The 23,188-nt window shown below is 44.2% G+C and overlaps 2 protein-coding genes across 3 annotated transcripts; both read left to right on the top strand.

The window, feature by feature from the left end:
• Window positions 1-6,590: 6,590 nt before the first annotated feature.
• LOC130522801 (trace amine-associated receptor 13c-like) lies at window positions 6,591-7,577 on the top strand. Its single transcript, XM_057027531.1, has one exon. The coding sequence runs from the start codon at window positions 6,591-6,593 to the stop codon at window positions 7,575-7,577; it is 987 nt and encodes a 328-aa protein (XP_056883511.1).
• Window positions 7,578-12,154: 4,577 nt separating this feature from the next.
• On the top strand, window positions 12,155-23,139 carry LOC130522799 (vascular endothelial growth factor C-like). 2 transcript variants are annotated; one of them, XM_057027529.1, is made up of 8 exons: window positions 12,155-13,241; window positions 14,241-14,484; window positions 14,963-15,153; window positions 15,424-15,554; window positions 15,639-15,736; window positions 17,595-17,686; window positions 17,856-18,057; window positions 21,967-23,139. In XM_057027529.1, exons 1-8 carry the CDS (start codon window positions 13,140-13,142, stop codon window positions 22,059-22,061), a joined length of 1,155 nt encoding a protein of 384 aa, XP_056883509.1. In that variant the 5' UTR covers window positions 12,155-13,139; the 3' UTR covers window positions 22,062-23,139. The 2 variants fall into 2 exon arrangements, with proteins under 2 accessions (XP_056883509.1, XP_056883508.1); XM_057027528.1 differs by having other exon boundaries at window positions 12,165-13,241; window positions 17,552-17,686.
• Window positions 23,140-23,188: the final 49 nt, after the last annotated feature.

Here is a 23,188-nt window from a genome sequence, read left to right as displayed (position 1 = left end):
ACCTGCTCTGTGACTGTGTCAGCTGAATATCTACTTCCTGGGTAAGATGAGGGGAACCCATTTGCCCCCACACCCATCCTTAGGTTCTGACCAACTGCATCTCTATGAAGTGTGGAGAATCCAGCCCCTCTGTCTGCAAGACTGTGAGGAGAGTGGGACTTTCTTCCCTCCACTGAGGACACTGCACTGAAGCACTGCATGTCCTGAGAAGGAACATCATCATTAATCTGTCACACCCCCACCAGAGACTGTTGTCCCTCATGGTGTTATGGAAAGTCAAGGAGGCCTGGACCCAGATGCAGAGTAGAAGATACGGCTCTTTATTGATCACAAAAAGGTGCAAGACGAAGGAATCAATCAAAGTAGCAACGGAAACAACTCTAGCAAAGTAACAACAGAAAATCTACGAATTAAAAATCACCATAAAGGGAAAAAACCGTCGAGAAAAAGTACAAACGAAAACGCAGTGACGAGGCACTGGAACAAACTCACACGCTGGAAGTAAACACGGAAAACAGGAGGCAAAAAACTGGAGATCACAGAGGGTGGGAGCTAGCGGCGAAACAACAATCCGGCACCGGAGGCAAAGAGAGGGGAGTTTAAGTAGCCGCCGAATTAAGGTAATGCGCTGCAGGTGCGCCAGAGGCTCAGCGCTCATCAGAGTTCGGCCCGCCCCTGCCTGCCGATCCTGCAGGTGGGGGAGCAGGCGAGAAACCCGAGCCATAACAGTACCCCCCCCCCCCCCCCCAATGGACGCCTACCTGGCTTGTCTGGGAACCTGAGATAAAAATCCCTCAACAGTTGCAGGTCTAAAATGAGGGAGCGCCCAATCCAGGAGCGCTCCTCCGGGCCGTACCCCTCCCAGTCGACCAAATACTGGAATCCCCTTCCCCGCCTGCGTACATCCAAAATCTTGTTGACCGTGTAGGCCGGATGGCCTTTGACAAGGTGCGGGGGGGCGGTGGTGGCGCAGGAGGTTGGTGGGGGCTTGAGGAGGGAGACATGAAACACTGGGTGGATGTTCAGGGAAGCTGGGAGGCGGAGACGGACTGCACAAGGGTTGATGATTTTGTCCAAGGGGTAAGGGCCGATGTACCTGGGGGCGAGTTTTCTGGAATCAGTCTGGAGGGGGAGATCGCGGGAGGAGAGCCACACTTGCTGACCCACTTGGTAATTAGGCGCCGGTGCTCGGTGGCGGTCCGCCAGGCGTCTGTTACGCTCCGCTGTCCTGTCCAGTGCGGCTCGAGTCTCCCGCCACACCCGTCTGATCCGGCGGAACTGGGCTCGGACCGAGGGTACCGCCGCGTCGGACTCTTGGCTGGGGAACAGAGGAGGTTGGTAGCCGTGGTTGACCATAAAGGGAGACAGACCAGTTGCTGCACTGACGAGAGAGTTGTGGGCGTACTCCACCCAGGGTAGATGTGAGGCCCAGGAGGACGGGAGGCGGGAGACCACACAACTCAGGGATGCCTCCAAACTCTGGTTAGCTCGTTCTGTCTGCCCGTTGGACTGGGGGTGGTAACCCAAGGTGAGGCTGGAGGTGGTTCCCAGGGCCCGGCAGAACGCCTTCCACACCTGAGAGGTGAATTGAGGTGCGCGGTCTGACAGGATGTCCTGCGGGATTCCATGAAGTCTAAAAACATGTTGAATCAGGAGGTTTGCCGTCTCCAAGGCGGTGGGGAGTTTAGGAAGGGGAACAAAATGTACCGCCTTGGAGAAACAATCGACCACTGTTAAGATAGTAGTGTTACCTTCAGGGGGGGCAGCCCGGTAACGAAGTCCACAGCGATGTGGGACCAGGGACGAGGGGGAATGGGTAGCGGCTGCAGAAGTCCTGCGGGGGCCCTGTGTGAAGATTTGCTGTGTATACACATGGTGCACGCCGCAACAAAGGTCCGGACGTCCGCCGCCATGGATGGCCACCAGAAGCGCTGTCGGATGAGGGCTAAAGTGCGATGGACTCCTGGGTGGCAGGCTATTCGGGAGGTGTGTCCCCATGAGAGTACCGATGACCGGGCATCCGTCTGGGACCAACTGTCCCTGGAGCGCTTCCCGAACCTCCGCCTCGACTGGCCAGTGGACCTTGCCCAGCACACACTCCGGGTCCAAGACGGTCTCCCTGGAGGGCTCCCTCTCCTCCGAGGAAAACTGGGGGGAGAGTGCATCAGGCTTTGTGTTCCGCGAGCCGGGGCGATACGTGATCGTGAAGCGGAACCTGCCGAGGAACAAGGCCCCGCGGGCCTGTCGTGAGTTCAGGCGGCGAGCGGTGCGCAGGTAGGCGAGATTTTTGTGGTCCGTCCACACGATGAAAGGCTGTGTCCCTCCCTCCAGCCAGTGCCTCCACTCCTGCAGAGCCAGGACCACCGGCAGGAGTTCCCGGTTACCTACATCATAATTGGCTTCTGCTGGGGAGAGACGGCGTGAAAAAAAGGCGCAGGGGTGAAGCTTGTTATCAGTGGCATGACGCTGAGAGAGGATGGCCCCTACACCGGAGTCTGAGGCATCAACTTCAACCACGAACTGTCGCTCCGGATCTGGGTGCGTAAGGACAGGGGTATTAATAAACATGTTTTTTAGTTTTTCGAAGGCCTGCTGTTCATCTGGAGACCAGACGAAAGTGAGCTTGGGGGACGTGAGACGCGTGAGTGGTGCTGCCAGGCGGCTGTAGTTTCGTATGAAACGTCGATAGAAATTGGCAAAGCCTAAGAAACGCTGAAGCTGCTTACGAGTAGTGGGCATGGGCCAGTCCTTGACTGCTGCCACCTTGGAAGGATCTGCGCGAAGCTGTCCCTTCTCAATCACAAAGCCTAGGAAACTTACAGAGGATACATGGAATTCACACTTTTCCGCTTTGGCGTACAGCTTATTTTCCAATAGTCTCTTCAACACTTCCCGCACGTGTCCAACATGCTCCTCCAACGACCTGGAAAAGATCAGTATGTCATCCAGGTAAACGAACACCGACTTATTCAGCAGATCCCGCTGCACGTCGTTGACTAGACATTGAAATACGGCAGGGGCATTAGTTAGTCCAAAGGGCATCACCAAGTATTCGAAGTGACCTAGCGGGGTGTTGAAAGCCGTTTTCCACTCGTCCCCCTCCCTGATTCTGATGAGGTGATAAGCGTTTCTCAAATCTAATTTAGTAAACACCGTAGCTGTGTGTAGGGGGCTGAAAGCTGAGTCAATCAGAGGGAGGGGGTACTTGTTCTTCACAGTGATGTCATTTAGTCCGGTGTAGTCAATACAGGGGCGTAAGGATTTATCTTTCTTTTCTACGAAGAAGAACCCCGCCCCCACGGGAGACGAGGAGGGACGAATGAGACCGGCTGCCACTGACTCCGTAATGTACTTCTCCATCGCCTCCCGCTCTGGCTTGGCCAGGTGAAAAAGTCTCTTGGTGGGAAGAGTGGCGCCGGGGAGCAAGTCTATGGCGCAGTCGTAAGGTCTATGGGGGGGTAACGAGGAGGCAGATGCTTTGCTGAAAACCTGCTGCAGGTCGTGGTAGTCGGAAGGAACATTGGTTAAATTGATCTCCTCGGGTGCTGGAGATGGGTTCGTGGGCCTGGTTGGCAGAGCGGATTTAAGGCAGTGGGCGTGGCAATGGTTACTCCAGTTGCGGATGGTGGCAGTAGACCAATCGATGTGGGGGTTGTGAAGCTTCAGCCAGGGGATGCCCAGGATGATGGAATTCAGAGGAGTGCAGATAACAAACATCTCTATGAACTCGTGGTGGTTGCTGGAGAGATTCAATTTCAGGGGTTGCGTTTTGCGCGTTACTAACGTTAGAAGTTTACCATCTACTGAGTGCACCTCTTTCGGGACCGACAAGTCATAAGTGGGGATGCCATGAGTGTTAACAAAGTCTGAGTCGATGAAACTTTCATCTGCGCCGGAATCCACTAACACTTTAGTAGGGACGGAGTGTTCAGGGAGATGGATCGTACCTTGGACTTGGATCCTTGACGTGGAGGAGGAAGAGATACGACTCAGCTCGGTCCCTCGGCTTATAGGTGAACCCCGTCCCCTTGGCACCTCAGGACATCGGGAAACATAGTGTCCCTGCTGCGCGCAGTAGAGGCAGAGCTGGTGCTGCATGTGGCGTTGTCTCTCTGCTGCCGTGAGGCGTGTCCTTCCTAACTGCATGGGCTCCTCTGCGGGCTGCGGCGGTTGCTCCTGGGCGTAGTGGGAGGCGGCAGGAGATCTCGGGAAGGAGTCAGGTGAGTAAAACTGGGTGCAGGTGCGGAACTGTCCCCTCTGCATCCCCTGCCGCTCCCTGGCTCTCTCCCTGATCCTATTGTCAATGTGGATGGTTAAATCAATAAGGGAGTTGAGGGAGTGGCACTCATCACGAACAGCTAATTCGTCCTTCAGCTCTCCTGCTAGCCCCTTGAGGAATATGGCTTGCAAGGCTGAATCCCCCCACCCACTCTCTGCCGCTAGAATGCGAAAGTTTACAGCGTAGTCAGAAGCAGAGGAGCTACCCTGTCGGAGGTCTAGCAATTGGCTTCATCTCCCCCACGAACCCGGTGTAATCGCCCATCAACTCCTGTCGCTGTGGGGCGACAGCTACGGACCAGGCAGCGGCTTGTCCGGTGAGCAAACTCATGACAAAGGCAGTCTTGGCTTGCGGGGTGGAGTAGGTGAGGGGTTGCTGGGTAAAAACCAACTGGCACTGGTGCAAAAACTGGGAGCATGTCCCCAAGTCTCCTGAATACCTTCCTGGGATGGGGATATAAGGCTCACGTGGCTGTGTAGCAGGGTTGGTCGGCGGGCTGTCGACTGGGACTGACGCGGCGATGTCCTGTACGCGAGGAAGCCGTTCGTCCAGGGCCACCAGCTGACCACTGAGTTGAGAGACGCCGGCCGTGATGCGCTGCATGTGCTCTGACATTTGGCGCAGAGCCGACTCCACCTGGTGGACCCGCTCTGCTTGCACGGAAAGCGTCTGCTTCAGCAGATCTGACTTTGCTGGGTCCATAGTGGCCGGATTGTTCTGTTATGGAAAGGAGGCCAGGACCCAGATGCAGAGTAGAAGATACGGCTTTTTATTGATAACAAAAAGGTGCAAGACGAAGGAATCAATCAAAGTAGCAACGGAAACAACTCTAGCAAAGTAACAACAGAAAATCTACGAACTAAAAATCACCATAAAGGGAAAAAACCGTCGAGAAAAAGTACAAACGAAAACGCAGTGACGAGGCACTGGAACAAACTCACACGCTGGAAGTAAACACGGAAAACAGGAGGCAAAAAACTGGAGATCACAGAGGGTGGGAGCTAGCGGCGAAACAACAATCCGGCACCGGAGGCAAAGAGAGGGGAGTTTAAGTAAAGTCCTGGTAAAGGTGAGTTTCTCCTTGGCACTGTTGCCCGTTGGATCAGGCCTGGAGATTCTGTAAAGCACCTAGTGACCATTTTGATTGTAACAGATGCTCTATAAAGAAATAATAATTGATAAAGATTGATTGACCACCAGGCTGAATAAAAGCTGCTGAACTCTTAATATGGACATTTGACTCACCCCCACTCTACATTCAAACGTCTTGACTCTGCAGTTTCCAACACAGGAGACCTAAAACCAGACGTAGACTGATGCACAACTCCTGCAGTCACCATCATGCACTCCATGTGGACACCTCCCTGGTGACACCAACATGTCTCCAGTAGACCCAAGTTTCAGTCTCCAGCATCTTTGTCATATCAGTCCTCTATTGGCACACAAATCTGGCCTCTGAACAAGCACCATGGCAGCCAGGCTGGATGGCTGCGACATCAGGGGCCCTCAGGCAGATCGAGGGAGTCAACCGTTTTAGTGCATTACCAGCACACCAACAACCCAGAGGGTTCTGGGTTCAAGACCCGGTGCAGACAAAATCCACAAGGTGTTCTGACAGCAGGGGGGAGGTGCCAGGACCCATTCGGAGCACTGTCGAGGAACTCTTGAGCAATATACCCAACAGCAAAATGCTCCCATAGGGCACTGGGATGAGCTGCCAAGTCATCCAGGGGTGGACGGCCTTGAGCTGCACGCAGCAGGGAAAGGCTCCTGCACCCTGCCCGCGGCCTCAAAAGGGAAAACACCATCAAGAGAAAAAATAAAATATATCTATGCACATTATATAATAAATCAGATTTCATTAGCAGTGCAAGAGAACTATATTCTGTGTACACTCAGTACAGAAGTATTCACATTTATTGAACACCTTAGAGTGTCTTTCTCTTCCTGAGTACCCACAGTTGAATCTATGGGGAATTTATTTTCACAAATACAATTGGAACAGTCTTTGACGCAGTAGTTGACTATTTCAGTGAAGACTCAAACTACTAATATCATTTAATTTAAAGACTGTATAAATTCACTTTTATGTTTTTTATCAATGGCAAGTTCCAACTAGGGCAGGAAGAAGAGAATTCAGGTTTACACAAGGGATCTACGAGGACCGAATACAACAATGACTGACATTTGATTTGAAGGGAGGGAAAATTAAGTTGCATCAGTGGTGAGGTGATCAGAGGGAAATAAGGCTAACGTGAAGAGGATAAATTAGCTTCTGATGGGGGAGTTGCACCTTTTCTTCTCCTGTCTCATGGAGAGCACTGGGGAACCTTTGCCCTGCTTTGCTAAGCTTAACTCCTCCTGCAAGAGGCTCAACCAAACCTTCTCTGAAACTGCAGTGTTCATCAGCCTGCTGGCCTCACTCTCTCTGCTCACTGTGACTTTTAATCTTCTTGTCATCATCTCTATCTCTCACTTTAGGCAGCTTCACACACCCACCAACACCCTGCTCCTCTCTCTTGCTGTCTCTGATCTGGTGGTGGGGCTGCTGGTGATGCCGATCGAGGGCCTGCGTTATGTGGAAATGTGCTGGTGGCTCGGGAGTTTGATGTGTGCTCTGACTCCTTATGTGTCCTACTGTGTACTTTCTGCATCTGTGGGCAACATGGTGCTCATTTCTATTGACCGTTATCTGGCTATTTGTGACCCTCTGCTCTATACCACCAAGGTAACCCTGACAAGAGCTAAAATTGCAATCTGCCTATGTTGGGCCTGTTCTCTACTGTATAACGGAAGTATTTTGATGGGCCACCTCCAGCAGCCAGAAAGGTACAATTCCTGCCATGGAGAGTGTGTGGTTGTCATCAGCCACATTTCTGGATCTGTTGATCTATTTATCACCTTTGTTTTACCCTGTACTGTCATGGTTGTAATGTACATGAGAGTGTTTATAGCTGCTGTGGCCCAAATGCGGGTCATTCGTATTCAGAATGTTGCCCTCGCTGTGAATGCAGCTCCCAGAGTGACAAAATCAGAGTGGAAAGCAGCCAGAACTCTGGGGATTGTGATCACTGTGTTTCTCTTGTGTTTTTGTCCCTATTACTATCCAGCTCTCGCAGGTGGAGACACCTCAAATAACTTATCTTACTTTGCTGTTTTGTCTTGGATAATGATGATCAACTCTTGTGTGAACCCTTTGATTTATGCTCTCTTCTATCCCTGGTTTAGGAGGTCTATCAAACTCATCGTCACATTTAAAATACTGCGTTTGTACTCGAATGACATCAAGCTACTTTAGACAGCATTGATATATTTTCACATATTTATGTTTTTTTCATTTTCTGCCCTCGTACCAACTCTGACAAATGCTCCTCAGTTATTCATTGTACGATTAGCTTTAAATATAATTGAATTTAAGTGAATATTTTCCTCATTGACAGCATAAGATGTCTATCTTATGATGTTTGATTAATAAATGTGGAAATTGTGATGTTAACTACTTGTTCTCTGCACTAAGAACACAAAACCAAAAAACATAACTACGTATTTGGACTTTTTTCTTAGCCTCGTGTCCAAGCAAATCAGCCGTCTTGGTTTAAAGGTTTCAACAAGGCTTCAAAAAAGTGGTCTGTGGTACTGTCGTATTATACATAAACTCGTTACGTATTCAGCACAAAGCATCTGCACAGTAATACTTTTTTGTCATTTATTTTAAAATGTTAATTATTTCTCTGTCTTGATGTTATTTACATTTTTAAACATATCCCTGTAATATTTCCTTGTGATTGCTGGTTTCATCCATAACCTTTTCAGAAATGTTAAGATACTAATAAATAGATCCAAAAGATAGTAAGTGTCACATATTTCTCTACTGGCAAAATACAAATCTATATAAATCTTATATTTTTTTCCTCATGTTGCTGCTTGACGACAGCGTGGTGCTTCGAGTTTGTCCAGCAGATGGCGCCAGGTATTTTCCTTGTTGATGAAATGAACTACATTCACTTGTTTTGGAGGATCTAATATGTGTTCTGAGGAAATCCAAACCAGGTCAAACAATCAGAGTAAGAACCCCTGTACTACTACTTCTTCACTAATAACTTTGAGGGATTTATTCAGGTGAAAATGTACCAGCCTCTCAATCAAACATAATCAAAAGGTATGGAATATCTTCAAATGGCAGCTTTTAAGCGTGTCCATACACTGTGAAGTACTGTGATGGCTCATTGGTCCCTTATGTGCTATATATGGTGACAAAGCATGGAAGGAAAAATCAGACTGGGGTTCAGAGGGATACTGATGCAGCCATGGAAATCAGCCAAACCCCTCTAATATTACCCTGATGGTTCGAGGTTTCTGCATACACACACACACACACACACACCAGCCAGCTCTGTGCTTTTCGGAGGATGAGAGAACGGGTTTAACTGGGATTTTCCCATTGAATCAGTGACTTGCATGAATCATGCAATCACGCATTGCACGAAATCTACAAAGGATTTAATTATGTGCCTGACTGTTTTACAAGATCCACGCAACTCAGACAAACGTAGTTACTGACAACTCTATCACGAAAAAGGGTGAGGGGAAAAAAATCTAAAAGTTATTATAGTTTCAAAAGTGATATCGACTATTCAATAAATTTAAAACAGATCATTTGGAGTTACTGTAAATTCCGTGCTGTGTTTTGGTAGCCCCTGTTAAAACAACGACGCTTTAGTTCCGTTTGGGCTGCCCGTTGTACCAGAACCCCTCAAACCGGAGCAAAGTGCTGCAGAGTGGAGGGTTTCGCAAAAGCTGCCGCAGCTGTTGCGTCAACGCAGAGCGGAAAGTTTGCAGCGATTTCGGGCATGCGCACTACAGCTGCAGGGTACTGAGCCCGCGCGGCTACGCTACACGTGACGTAGAACAAGTTTGCGAGCAGAAGAAGAACGGAGCGACTCTCAATTTACGTCCTCCACAGGTTTACTAACTTTAACGATGAGGGTTGCTCTTAGAAGCAACACCATCCCGCCATCGGCCCACGTTGGTGTCGCCATGATAATCGCTGTTGTTTTGAAAATTTTCACTTCTGTGATCACTCGCTTCTTTTGAAGAGCATGTTTGTCCGGCTCATTATCGCCATCTACTGGCCTGGTATGTCTAATACATGGTATTGGTGGCCTGGACAAGGAGATACTTTTCATGACTGGACACGGGGCCTCTGCAACTCTCGTCTTCCAACGAATTCTGAAAATGTTATCGTGTAAATGGGGCCTCGGGAAGTGTAAAGTAAAACTAGAGACATTCAACTTCTTTGAGTGACTTGTCACTCACAATCAGTTCATTTCACTCAAGGAAACCGAATTCCTGTCGTGGCTTGAGTACACAAAAAGCACGTGGTCGCCGTAGCGCGACTTCAATGGCCCCATAGTAGTTCTATTGTAGCCAGACTTTCCACCCAGAGACAGCTCGGTTTTGAATCGGCTGGCGAGAGCGTGTGGACGGCGAGCTGTGCATGGGCTGTATGTCATATTTCACTGACCTGGAAGCCGAAGCTTTACAAACAGTAACTGGTGATCTAGTATGGCCAATTATTATTGGAACAAGGAGGAGATCTCCGCGATGCTAATGTATCTGTAAAAACTTAATATTTTAAACTTCCTGAATGGGCGCAAAACCGAAAATGTGTATTTATTTTAAAACGTTGTAAAGCAACTGGCCATATGCTCGACGAGCCCATTGAAATAAAGGATTCACTTAGGTGCTCCAAATGCAGAACATACAAACAAAAAGTATGCCAAGTATTGACAGATAAACTCGTCCATTGCTGCTGTTGATTGAGCTGTAGCTCTTTTCAAGACCTAGATGCACATAGATCCTCAATGCATATCCTCAATAAACTATATACTATATAACTATAGACAGAAGAGAATATCGGACAGAAGCTCTTCATCCCTTGTTATCAGCCTTGCCCCAGACTTGCGGAGGAGTTTGTCTTCATCATTAAAAGTGAAGAAATCATTAAAAGTTCAAAAAACTGAGACACACTGAAAACACGATGGTATTAAAAGCGTCATAGTGGCAGCTTCCAGGCCTGTCAACATCTGCTCAGCAGCAGTGGACATAATTGTTGCTCTAAACTAGAGCAGAGCTGAGTCGTGATATACTACAGCAGAAATTACAGCTATGGTGTTTCATCTGTGTTGTGTGTACATTTTTAGGTGATCTGCAGGTATAAGGGATGGTGATTCTTTGAGTGTAAGTTCTTCTGTGGGACTACAGGGAAAGTTGAGCAATCTTTTAGGATGTAAATAATACAATCATTTAATTTCTTTATGTCAATAAGGCAACCAAAGCTCAAACCATACCTACATTTTCAAGATTGAAAATCCCAAGTCTGACTGCAGAATGGATGCAGAAGGCTAAAATATTAAAAAGCAACTTTTTATGGCTACAATCTTTCATAATATGGTTCTAGTTATTAAAGGTAATAATCACATTTATATAATAAGTTCATCTATTTAGGCTTTGAGTGAAAATCTGACTTTATGATAGATTTTTGTAAGCTCTCCACTAAATGATACTGAAGAGAAAACATCACAAACTCAGAATTCGATGTTTTAACTGGTGGTTCATCCAAATGAAACTCATCCATTCAGTTACAATCTTCTTATAATCATTGTAACTGCAGTGGATTTTGAGATAGATTTCCAAATCCACAAACATCTTTTAGTTTTTTGGTTTTGTTTGTTACTTCATTTGTAAGGTTAAAGATATTGACTGCAGCCCAAATAAATAGCTTTGGTTAGAGATTTGTCATCAAAGACAAATCGTATGCTGATGTGAGGTCGTGTATTTTAAACTGAGTGCAAGCATTTCTATCATCTATAATCCTATTGTATGTTTCAAGCTCACATGATGAAATGGAGAAAGCCATGACTGGAATGTGGAATTTGGTTGCACGAATTTCAACACATAAGCACACGACAAGCAGACACATGCAGCTCTGCGGGGGTGTGTCTTTAATCTTTAAGAAGGCTGGTTCAAAAATCGGATGTTTTCTCATTCGAGTGTTTCCAAGACACACCTCTTTTGCCAATTATTGGCCTGCCGTTTCCCCATTCCTCCTCTGACGGACTATCCTCAATGATTCAATGTAAATGTGTCACAAATTGGTTTGGTCTAGAAGAAAATAGATGCAAAAAACAAAACAAAACACAGAATTCAGACAAATATATAAGTAGCGGTAGATATTCACCTCTTCTTACCCTCCCTTCCTCTCCTCATCGTAACAGACACACATACCTACAGCCTTAGGGCACTATAATTAAAGAGGTATGCAAACTTTGCCATTTTTAGAACCTTAAATGGCCAAGTCATACAGAAAAAGAAGTAAGACAGATGAAACCAACGATGCTCGGTCCAGGTATGATAATTTGTGGTTTCTGTTGAGTATTTCTCCCATATACACATGGAGAAATCAAGAGTGGTGCTTACTGAGGAGGAACTGGAGCAGCTGGCATAAGCACAAACACTGGGGCAAGTAAGAGTGAGACAATGAAGGCATTAAGCTCATAGACACTTGGGTAATAAAGTTAAGCAACGTGCACATGCATCACTGCAGGCTGCTACTGAACATGTGGCTTTAACGACTCGCTGGCAAGCTGCTTTTGCATGGAGGAATTACAAAGATAGAAGGATAAGAAAAACGTGCGAGAAAGGTGGGAGGGACAAGGGAAAATGTGAGAATTATCTGATTGTTGTGCCCGGGGACAAGAAAGTTCAGAACATACTAAAGCAAAAACCTCTGCAGATATTCTAAATCCCATAAAAAGAGGAAATTAAACAGTGTCGGTGTTGAAATGGTGCCAGACTCAGTAGGATCTGTGTAGCCTGCAATTTCTGAGGAAAAAAGTGGCAGTATAATCAGCTATAAAGCACAAATCTTCTCTTTCAAATCCCCACTCCACCCACACGAAACAACCCTTTCATTCTTTTTGCTCATTCACTCCACCAGGATCCCTCAGAGCAGCACGCAAATTCACTCTGGAAAAGAACTTAACACGAAAAGCTGGACACTTTTATAAAGCTTCTTTTCTTTTTCTCACAAAACAAATAAAACTCTTTGGAAAAGAACTTGGAGTCAGCCACTTGGAATGAGGCAGCCTTAGAAAAAGTTCTCCGAAGAGAAGCAGACAGAGATTTGCCCAGAGGTTTTTGACAAAGAAACGGGAAAAAGATAACAAGGCAGCAATAATCTGGGAGAGAGGCAGACAGTGGGAGGGAAGAGCACAGCTGTTCTGTAAAAAGAAGAGAAAATATAGATAAAATAAGCGAGTGGAGGAGCAAGTGTGAAGGGCGAGAACAGACCGACGAGGACAACTCGAGGCTGGTAAGAAGACAGGACATAAATGGGAGATGTTGAAGAATATTCCAGTTGAAGGTCAACAAAGGCACAGAGAAGAAAAACTGGAAGAGATCAAATCCAAAGACAATCGGTGATTTCAAAGGCACCTGACAACAAATTAAGCAAGCGAGAGAATGGAACAAGGCAGGGATACGGACCGCTAATGACTGCGGATGGAAAATAACGAAGGAACGGTCTCTGACACAGAAAAGACGAGACTATTTCTTCATCATGGTTTTAACAACTGGTTCCCAAAATTCAAACAACCTACGTCAGAAGAGCAACTTTGTCCCAGGATAAAATGAAGAAAGGAGCAAAGGAATACCTGCCGACCTGCCAAAATACCTGCTGATACCCTCTCATTTCAGACTCTTCCACCTGCCTCTCATCCTCCTCTTCTTTCACTTTACATTCAGGTTCAAATCTACGGTCCCCTCTTTTCTACCCTTATACCCCGACTACATCCTCACTATGTGGATACCAGCTTTGCTCCTATGGATTCTTAACATTAGCAGACTGTGTTCAGGACAAGACTTCATCGACTTTTACCACGCTGGGGACATGGTCACTGAGGTAAGATATTGTTTTTCAGAGTACTTGGAATTCTGACTATACAATAAATACATGAAAACGGGAACATTCCATCATCAATCCTCTTGGACTTGGATTAACATGCAGGGGGGCAAATACTGGTCCTTGTGGAACACATTTGTATATATCTGATGGTCCTCGTAAAACAAAGAAACAAACAATGTGCCTCTTCATGGAGCTGCTGGTGTGATTTCAAGTACAAAATTCAATACTATAAGATTCACACTTTGTGAAATTAAAGTTTTATGGGAATTTACAACAGATCTGTTGTTCTGTGAGAAAAGACACTACAAATGAAAAATAAAAATGACTCCAATCTAGGTAATGTCTTATGTGGGGAAACCAGCCAGTGAATCAGAAGAAGATAAATGAGGCGTTAAAAGAGTTTTGGTTTCTATTGAGGTAATACCAACTGTACAACTGAGTTTGTTGGGAAGCTTAACAATCACCCAAATCCAAGGAATTCATGTCAGGCTCAACTTCCAGCTGGCATACAGGCGCCTTTGTGACACAATTGATTCTTCGTTTATCCAGTGCATTTCCCCAAGGCAGTCCTGAACCTTTATTGTGAAGCCAGAAAACCATGACAAGGCTGAATCAGAGAGGGGTGCGTCTTAAGTAACATTTATAATAATCTGAAACTTCCTCCATGTAAAAGTACTGTGAATAGTTTAAAAATGGCTCTCATTATGAAAAAAGTGAAATAAAAGGTATATATAAAAGGTGTGTGTGTGTGTGTGTGTGTGTATGCGTATGTATATATCTATATCTATATATAGATATATATATATGATATATATATCTATATATATAGAGAGAGAGAGATGAATGGATGGATGGATGATGGATGGATGGATGGATGGATGGATGATGGATGGATGGATGGATGGATGGATGGATGGATGGATGGATGGATGGATGGATCTAGTTACAAGCCTGAAATTAGTCATTTATGTTTCTTCAAATGTTTCTATCTTCCAGACTCCAGAGTTGTCTGATGACCAGCCTATTTTGGAAACAGTGACAAGCGTAGATCAGCTGTTACAACTTCTCTACCCTGAATACAGCTTGCTTCAGCACTGCTTGAGGAAGAAATCATGGCGCATGTCCTCAGCTTTCCCTCCTTTTCCTGACTCTGCTGCAAATGCTTTCCATTCTACTGATGATGATCTGTGGGGTCAGCCAAGGGAAGAGGCGCTTCATAAGATGGATGAGACTTTGGAAGGTAAATTATGACATGTTTCCCACACAGTCAGAAACAGTATGTTAGAACCGGTTGATTTTGATCTGAAGATGGTCGAATAAAAGTATTTGCCTAATGTATAAAGAGAACCAGATCACTATCACACTTTATCATATAAGAAATGTCTCATTCATATCTCCTCACGGTCCACCCTAAACATTGTTTCCTTAGAACCTGAGCCAAAATAAATGCTCATACATGAATAAACATTCAACCACACAATAAAAAAGGCATTACATCTACACAATTCTTATCATACTGACATTTCTATGATAAACCTTGTTGTGATTTTAACTTAAAAGTGGAGTGATGTTCATCTTTCCTGATTAAGATTCTTGCTTCCAATATTTGATTCAAAAGAAAACATTTTAGCATGAATTCAAACTGAAGCGCTCCCTTAGGCTCAGATTACAACTAAAGCTGGAGCCACAGTTTTACTTATCCAGCTCTTTGTTTCTAGTCATTCTAGAGGAGATGAAACGGACATCCTGCCAGCCCAGAGAAGTGTGTGTCGAGGTTACCAAAGAGTACCGAGAATCCACCAGTCATTTCTACATCCCCCGCTGTGTATCCCTGCATCGTTGCGGAGGATGCTGCACCAGTGAGGCCTTTTACTGCACAAATACAAGTTACGCACTTGTCAACAAGACAGTAAGTCATGCAGCTGTATGCTTAAAACATAGTTATGCAACACACTCTTTTGTACCCCAACACACCCTGTAGAAGGGGGACGCCCTTTGGCTGCAACTGGACATAGGAAATGCATCCAAAGTTTTGTAATATTTCATCAACGGGATCAGATTTCCCACACCGACTCAAATATACAGAGCAAATCTATAGATGGATCACAGCCAACAAACTCTGTTCTGCTAAGCACATACACAGACACATCCTGCTAATGTTTATCTGTATGTCCATCAGCTGATGGAGCTGTCCCCACCTAGGATGGACCGGCAAGCAGTCATGGTAACCTTCATCAATCACACTTCATGTGAATGCATCTCCAAGCGGCCGCTGCACTCCATCATAAGAAGAGCCGCAACAGATCACATGTGAGAGGAAAGAGTGACGTCATGTAACATGTGTGTGCTTTAATACAATTATTTCTAACCTAATGACGTCAAATATTTGCATAGGTGTTCCCAACCTGAATTTCCCTGTGCCTCTGGGTCATTGTGGGATCCAATAAACTGTGGGTGTGTCTCGACAGATGCCATAAACTACTCTCAAACTGGTAAGTCTGTAGAAAATGCACATCTGAACTTTTCATGGTTGTCCTACTGGATACTAGAAGCTCCAAATGTTTCTAAACTGTGTGAAGATCTTTGCTAATAATAATAGGACATCTGAAATTTGATTTCCTTTATGGTCTGCATTAAATGATTAGCAAATGTGAATTTGAACATGTTAAAGATGTATTTCAGAGACAAAAAAAATATATTGAAAAGTGCAAGGTGGATTTTTTTTGTGGTATTTTTAAGGCTAAAACCACAGCTGAATGATTAAAGCAGCTCATTACGTCAATGTCCATCTTAAGCAGTTTTCACAATTGCAATCCAGAATGAGATTTTATTCATTCGTGTCATGGAAGATTTTGTCCAAAAATCCCCTCTGAATACATTTTGACATGGAAAACTGATCGGGAAGTACGTTTATATTGTGCAATCTGGAGACAGCAAAACTCCAGTACAAGTGTACATCAGAAAAGTGCATCTCTGAAGGGAAAAATTCAGACAGCACATATACTACAGTGAGCCTTCCTAAAAAGGTGACATTCCCAGCCTGATTGGAGAACTATTCCTGTCCAGCTGCCAAACATCTAGTTTCCATTTTCAGATGTCTTCACATGCTCCAAGCTCATGCTGACCATTGCGTGTTTTCATGTAACTTAACCATGTGACATCAACAGTCCTTCCAAAATAGCCAGGCACGTGTTGTCTATATGATAATCTCAACATAGCCTTCTTAATTTCCTTATCATTTGTCCATTCACAAATTCTCTACATTACAAAAATTTACACATTCTGATAGTCTGTGGATTTCCTCTATAGGCCTGAGACATAACCAGGAATTTGTATAAGTCCACTTACGGTATTTAAATTTCCCATTTAAATCTTTGAAAATGACTTCTCCGTGTTTTTCCCCAGCTGTCTCAATGGCAAGTGTACTAAAAAAAAACCATAAAAATAAATTGCAGCAAATAAAAAGTCCATCCATGAAGAAAAGTAATTACCGTGTGAGTTCCTTCAGCCCAAACCCTCCATCAGGGATAGTTTAGATGGATCAGAGAACAGAAAATGATGCAACATCAGGCAGATCTAAAAGATGATTGCTTTTATGTGGTATAATGCTACTGCAATCAAGTGAACACCAACCCAAAACATGTTGTAACCAGCAAATGTTAAAATAAATAAATAAACTGGGCTGGTTTTTCTTTTTTAGGCGGATACATTTTTGCTGTGAAATCTCGGCACTGTGACCTTAAATGCAATGTCATGAAAAAATGTGGCAACACCTTAACAGTGGTTTTGTGATGGCAGCTAAATTCTAGTTTGGCTTCAACGAGTTAGTTGTCAATAGTTCCCTTGAAAATCCACATGAAGATATAAAGATAACTGGGTGCCAAAATGAAAGTAGATGTGTACCCCCCCCCCCCGGACATGTTTATTCAAGCAAAGAGAGGCAAGTCTAACCATTTTTGAAGCGTTCTACTTGTAGATTCATGCAGTGATTTGTGCTCTGCATTCGTCCCTACCTTTTATCATTACAAACCAAGAAATCACTCATCATTCTGTTTTAACAAATTGATACAATGGAAATTCACGTACGATCAGTACGTTTTCTTATCACCATCAAATTAAAACCATAAGCAGTTCTGGGAAAAGTCATAGTAGATGAGGCAACCCAAGAATTACCTACAAAAAGACTTAATGTTGGAAAACTGCAGAGATGATTGCCATGGCATTGCCCAATATGACATGAAAGCCAAAACAAAAGTCCAAATTGACCACTATTTACCAATTTTGCTCTCCTTTCATGTTGCATCCAGATGTGCTGGACTCAGGTCTTCTGGCTCTCTGTGGTCCCAACAGGGTTATGGATGAAACCACTTGCGAGTGTGTCTGTCGAAACGGACTCACCGAAGACAGCTGTGGCCCAGGCTGGAAACTGGACCACACAACCTGTAAGAAAGACTTCAGATATTTAAAAAAATCTTATTTAAATTGATAAAGATTTGATCTCATACTGGGGGAGTGTGTGCAACTATGTGAGCAACACGTCAGACATTTAGTACAATAAGAAAGGAAGCATGTGAATGAGAATATCTGATTCTCTCTCTCTGTTTTAATTAGGTGAATGCCAGTGTGAAGGTCAAGGTGAGGGTAGGTTGTGTCCCACAGGCCAGCGATGGGATGAGGAGCTGTGCGGCTGTGTATGTGCTGTACAGTGTCTGCGGAATCAACCCCTCAACCCCGACACCTGCACGTGTCAGTGTAGAGAGAGTTTTCAGTCGTGTCTGCGGCAGGGCAAGAAGTTCAACCCCAACACTTGCAGGTAGATGCAGTTTGTCATACTATGGACTTGCGAGATGATTCATGACTAAAGCCACGTTGTTGTCATTCCATTTATGAATCGTTGTAGTAAAACTAAATTTCAAAGTAAGTCTAGTAAGTCCCTTAAAAAACTTTGCTTTTATTTCTTATTTTATTTGGGATATAGTTTTGCTAGTTGGTTCATTCCAAAACTAAACTTTATAGTTGCAGCATGACAGATCACTGGTAAGGTAGACTTTGTCAAGGGGGCAGTTCAAACTTTTCAGTATGGGGTTAAGAACATGGAAGAAAGCAAATGAACTTAATGGCCATGTCAAACATTCCAAACCCCCCAAAAACATTTCCTTTCGTGAACATTTTTCCACATGACCTTTTTAGGATGCAGGGTTCACAAATATTTGTTCACAGTCTCAGCTGCATGTTTGCTTTTTGCATGTCTGGTGGTTCCCACAGCCAGGATACAAGAGACCCAACTCTCTCTGACCTGTGAGGTCTTCCACAGAAAGGGGCGTTTTATTTTTTTGTTTGTTTTTTGGGGGGTGGGGCTTGATGACAGCAAGCTGAAAAAGACAGAGTGACAGGCCAAAAAACAAACACAAAGGCAGACTTTATCTGTGTGTTGTTGAGAGGGGGTTGGAGGTCTGGCACTGATCAGCCGTCACAACCATTAGAGGCCTTGAAGAGACTGGTACTGGCCAATGGCACGGTGGCACGGACCAGTGGTCAGTGCCACCAGGGGTGCTAATACAGTGGTCCGTCCTGTGGTCCTTGCCGAGTGATTATTGTGGACAGTCTAGTGGTCTTTGTAGTAATTTATATTCTAAACATGCTGTTACCCTTTGTCACTGTGTTGACAACAATGTAAGATAAATGAATGTGAAATCATCATCTTTTGTCTATGAATGTCTATTTTATTCATCTATTTAAAAAGCACTCTTGCTCTCCGGTATCCAAATGAGTAAAATATTTCACTGCCGGTGAAGATGTTCTTCTCCCTCGATGAGGTATTACACAACTTGTGCAAGAGAGGATGGTTTGATTAAAAGGATTCAGCCCATCCAGAGAAATCGGCCTTGCTGATCAGCTGTTCTGGCCTCGAGGCCGTGTCAACACAAGCTAGCATTCATGTGGGAGGTTTGGGAAGTGTAGACAAAACACGGGAGGTGCTCTGATAGTAGAGGAATGAGCCAGAACACCTTCAGATCACTGCTGAGGTACCCTTGAGCAAGGTACTGAACGCCCAAATGCTCACATAGGGCCTTGGGATGCGCTGGTAACTCATCCAGGGGTGTACCCTACCTACGCCCATATGCAGCTGGACGTTCAGCACCTTCCCCATGAAACAAAAGAAGGTGGTTCAGAAAAAAAAAAGTTTCTGTATTGATTATGCAGGCTCCTGACTAGTGTCACAGTAGTCCTGACCAGATTTCAGTGGTCATGACCAGGTGCTCCGTGGCACAGACCAGTAATTACTGCCAAGACTATTAAGAAACTGTTCAGACAACAGGCAGTTGGCCAGGACCATCAGTCATGACCAGTTTCTTCAGCACCCGCAGTGGTTGTGACCACCTGACCACTGACCACTGACCCCACTGGGCAGCACCAGTCTCTTTAGATTTGCGAATTTCCCAAAAGTATCTGTCTGCAGACCTGGACATCAGCAGCTCGGGACCACAGTTTAATGAGTTCTAGTCCCCTCTGATTTTCACAACAGCGCCACCTGGAAAGACAGCCTGCTTCCTGGTCTGCATACATACTGCAGAACTGTGATTCATTATTAAAGGTTTTACTTTATGGAAGAATATTGCTGCCACACATTTTTAAAATGTGGAGTGCTCAGTATTACATTTAAGGTTGCTAAAGTTCTTGTCCATTCTTTTGTGATTTCTAGACTGGATTGCTCTAAAAAAAAATTCTGTCAGGTCTGCCTAAGAAGAATTTGTCTCTCAGTTCACATTAGAGCTGAATTTAAGTTACTGCTCCTCACGCTTAAAGCTGTGGACGGCATTGCAGCATCAGTCTTAAAGGAGCTTGAGGTGCCAGATTAACCAACAAGGTCCTAGCACTCCCAGGGGACTGGTTTTCAGACTGCACCTGTAGTCAAAAAGAAGACAGTGGGCTTTACAGCTTATCAGTTCACGTCTTTATCAGTTTTATTTGCAGATGTTGATTGTTCCAGTGGAAGTGATGATTTCATTCAGGCTCTTAATGCACAGAAACATTGAAATAACATAAAAGTCAATGTTTTTGATATTTACCTGCAAGGAAGACTGCCCTGTTGAAATACAAGTCCAAATGAGCTCTAATCTTGCTCAGAGTTGTCTTTATGTCCTGTTGTATGCATGTTTAAAAGAGAAAAAAAAAAAGTAGTATGATTGTTAAAACTGGACACTTGAGACTTTTGATGAAGTTGTGGTTCAGGGATGTGGCAGTTTTGCACTATTTTACTGATTTCCCTCTTACCCAGAATCTGAACAAATGCCTTCTTATAGATCTTTAAATGTTAAATAACAATTAGGTTCCCAGGACTATGAGTGGGCGACTGTCACCAACCATTGTCTGAGGAGAGGCCCTCAGTAAAACTCTTAAACATGCAAAACCGCGCGTTATCTGTTTGTCCTGCAGGCTACATTCATCATGGTCACCGAGTACAGACAGCATGCTGTTGCTTTCAAATAACACGAGTACTCACGTTTTTGATATTGCACTTGTTCAACAAAGTCCCAGCAGGACCGTATGCAGGGTGTCGTCGATTCACAAAGGGGCCGATGGGAAAACCAGAGGGCCCGAGACGTGTCCTGAAACTGCTGCCTCCGAGTCTGCAGAGAACCCTACCCCTAATTTCTCTAAAATGTTTCATCAATTCACAAATTCTAGCAAATTAATGTTTGGAACAACAACTAACTGTGTTCTACCACAAAAACGACAACTGATGATTGTTATATCAGTCACCTGCATCCCCTCGAGAATCAAGGGTTTGAGAATATAACATAAATAGAAGTATATAATCTGGCAATGGGACATTCAACCCGTTCCCCTCTATCAGACAATAAAGTAAGAATATTCAAGTATTTTTGTCCTCATTACGAGGACAGGTGAGGGCGGCAGGCAGGAGGTTATTCACTTTCTGAAGCCTCTCAAAACAATCTCGGTCTCAATGATCTTCTCATTCACCAGGTCATTGTAATCCATCAAGGTCTAATGAAGCATCAACTGGATTGTTAAATGGAACTGGAAGAGGTTTCCATTTCAAGTCTGAATCCAGATAGATATGTTGCCAAAATATTTTTCAGACTCCATCTTCCTTTGATAAAGAGCCATCAAATGAACAAAACATTGACAATTTACCCAGTTCTCTGTTGCAGAGTCTACAGCCAGTGTGGGAATACATAGCTTTACCTTGACAACTGTAAAAGCTTTTAGACTCCTATTATTTGATGTTTTAATGAGCTAAAAGATTAAACCTTTCCATGTTGCAAGCTTTTAAATCCTAGTTTCACGTCAAACTGGGATAAGAAAGCAAAAGGATCTAGCATTTTTTAAATGGATTCACGATGCAGCAGACAGTTCCAGCTCATCCATAAAAGATAAAGCATTTCAGCACTTTCTCATTCAACTATGCACGCTTGTGCTCTTTTGTCTATTATGTATATTTGTTTTATATCTGTTTCAACATTTGGTCACAGGAGGTGGTATGAGAAAGACCACACATCACTTTTTGATTTTTGAAGGAGAAATTCCAGAGTTACTTTAGCCATTTTCTTCCTCTGGATCTGATCATTTGTCTTTTTTCCGCACACAGAGAAACCATTTTTAATACCCACAACCCAAAGTAAAAAATGTTATGTCAATGACTGTATAGAATCTAATCTATCCTGTGTCTCTCCTCCTTCCTTCCCTCCATGTTTAGCTGCTACAAACTGCCTTGCAGGAACCCCAGGCCAGTGTGCCAGACTGATTTTTACTACAGCCCCCAAGTCTGCCAGTGCATCCCCAACTACATGAGGCCTGGGTGGAATTAACTCGTCATCAGCATATACAGAAAAAAGAAAAACCAGGACATAATTTATGACCATTCAACGTGATCTCACAGAGCTAAAAACAAGGGAGGAGAACAAAACTGAAAAGGAGTACATGTCATGGATTACAGCAAGCTGAGGGGGTTTTATTAGTGCTGTATTCGCTCTGACACCAGCCACACCAGACAAGTGACACGCATGGAGCAAAAAAACCCCAAAAACCCCAAAAACAGAAACAGAGAGACTTGTGTGGGATCCCAGGAGTACTCACTCATAGCTGGAAACTATAAGGCATGACAGCGAGGTGGGACGGATGAGGCGGCATTCATCTCTGCCACAACATGTTGAAACACAGCGCCGTTCTGTCAGGTTGCCGCAGGCAACACCGCATGTCCAAGACGGAAGGAGGAATAAAATAAAAACAGACGCCCCGTTTGCCTTTTGTGATAAAAGCAATGGGGTGAAGACCTTTTACAGAAATGAGTAATGTGCCCGTGAAGTGTAGGATGAAACAGACCGTGGTTGCTTAGTTTCAAATTTATAATCATAATTTTAAAAAAAGAGTTCAACAGTGTGACAAAAAATTAAGATTCCAAAACTGTTATTATACGCTCCGTTTAAAAAAAAAAAAAATTCTACTTCCACATGACTGAATTCAACTGCAACTGATGTTCAGTAACATGCGCATACACTTATGCAATCTCTACTTAATTTAACCTTATGGATTTTAATTGTATTTCAATTGTAATACAGAATCATTGTGCAGATGTAAGATAATGTATATAAGACAAAATGGTGGCTAAACAGTGATGGCGGCGTAATTACGGGGAGCTGAAATCATGTGTTGCCTCTGCAGTGGAAATAATTTACTTTATAAACTCATTTTATCAACGAGTCTGCAAATGACCGACTGTGGCATCGATAAAGAATTCCTTTGTTGATATATAATTCTGAAGTTTTGATAAAATAAATATTTTTCAGAATGTTTAGTTCACTGTACCTGATTGACACCAAATGAGCCTGCCGTCCGCCTGACTAAGATAAATTAAAAACAAAGATGGTTGCTTGTGTCTGGTCTCTTTTGAACAGCCTCAACATGTCTGGCTGATCAAT

The sequence above is a fragment of the Takifugu flavidus genome, chromosome 3 (genome assembly GCF_003711565.1).
Source record: "Takifugu flavidus isolate HTHZ2018 chromosome 3, ASM371156v2, whole genome shotgun sequence".
NCBI classification, from domain to species: domain Eukaryota; kingdom Metazoa; phylum Chordata; class Actinopteri; order Tetraodontiformes; family Tetraodontidae; genus Takifugu; species Takifugu flavidus.
This window is presented reverse-complemented; position numbering and strand designations above follow the sequence as displayed.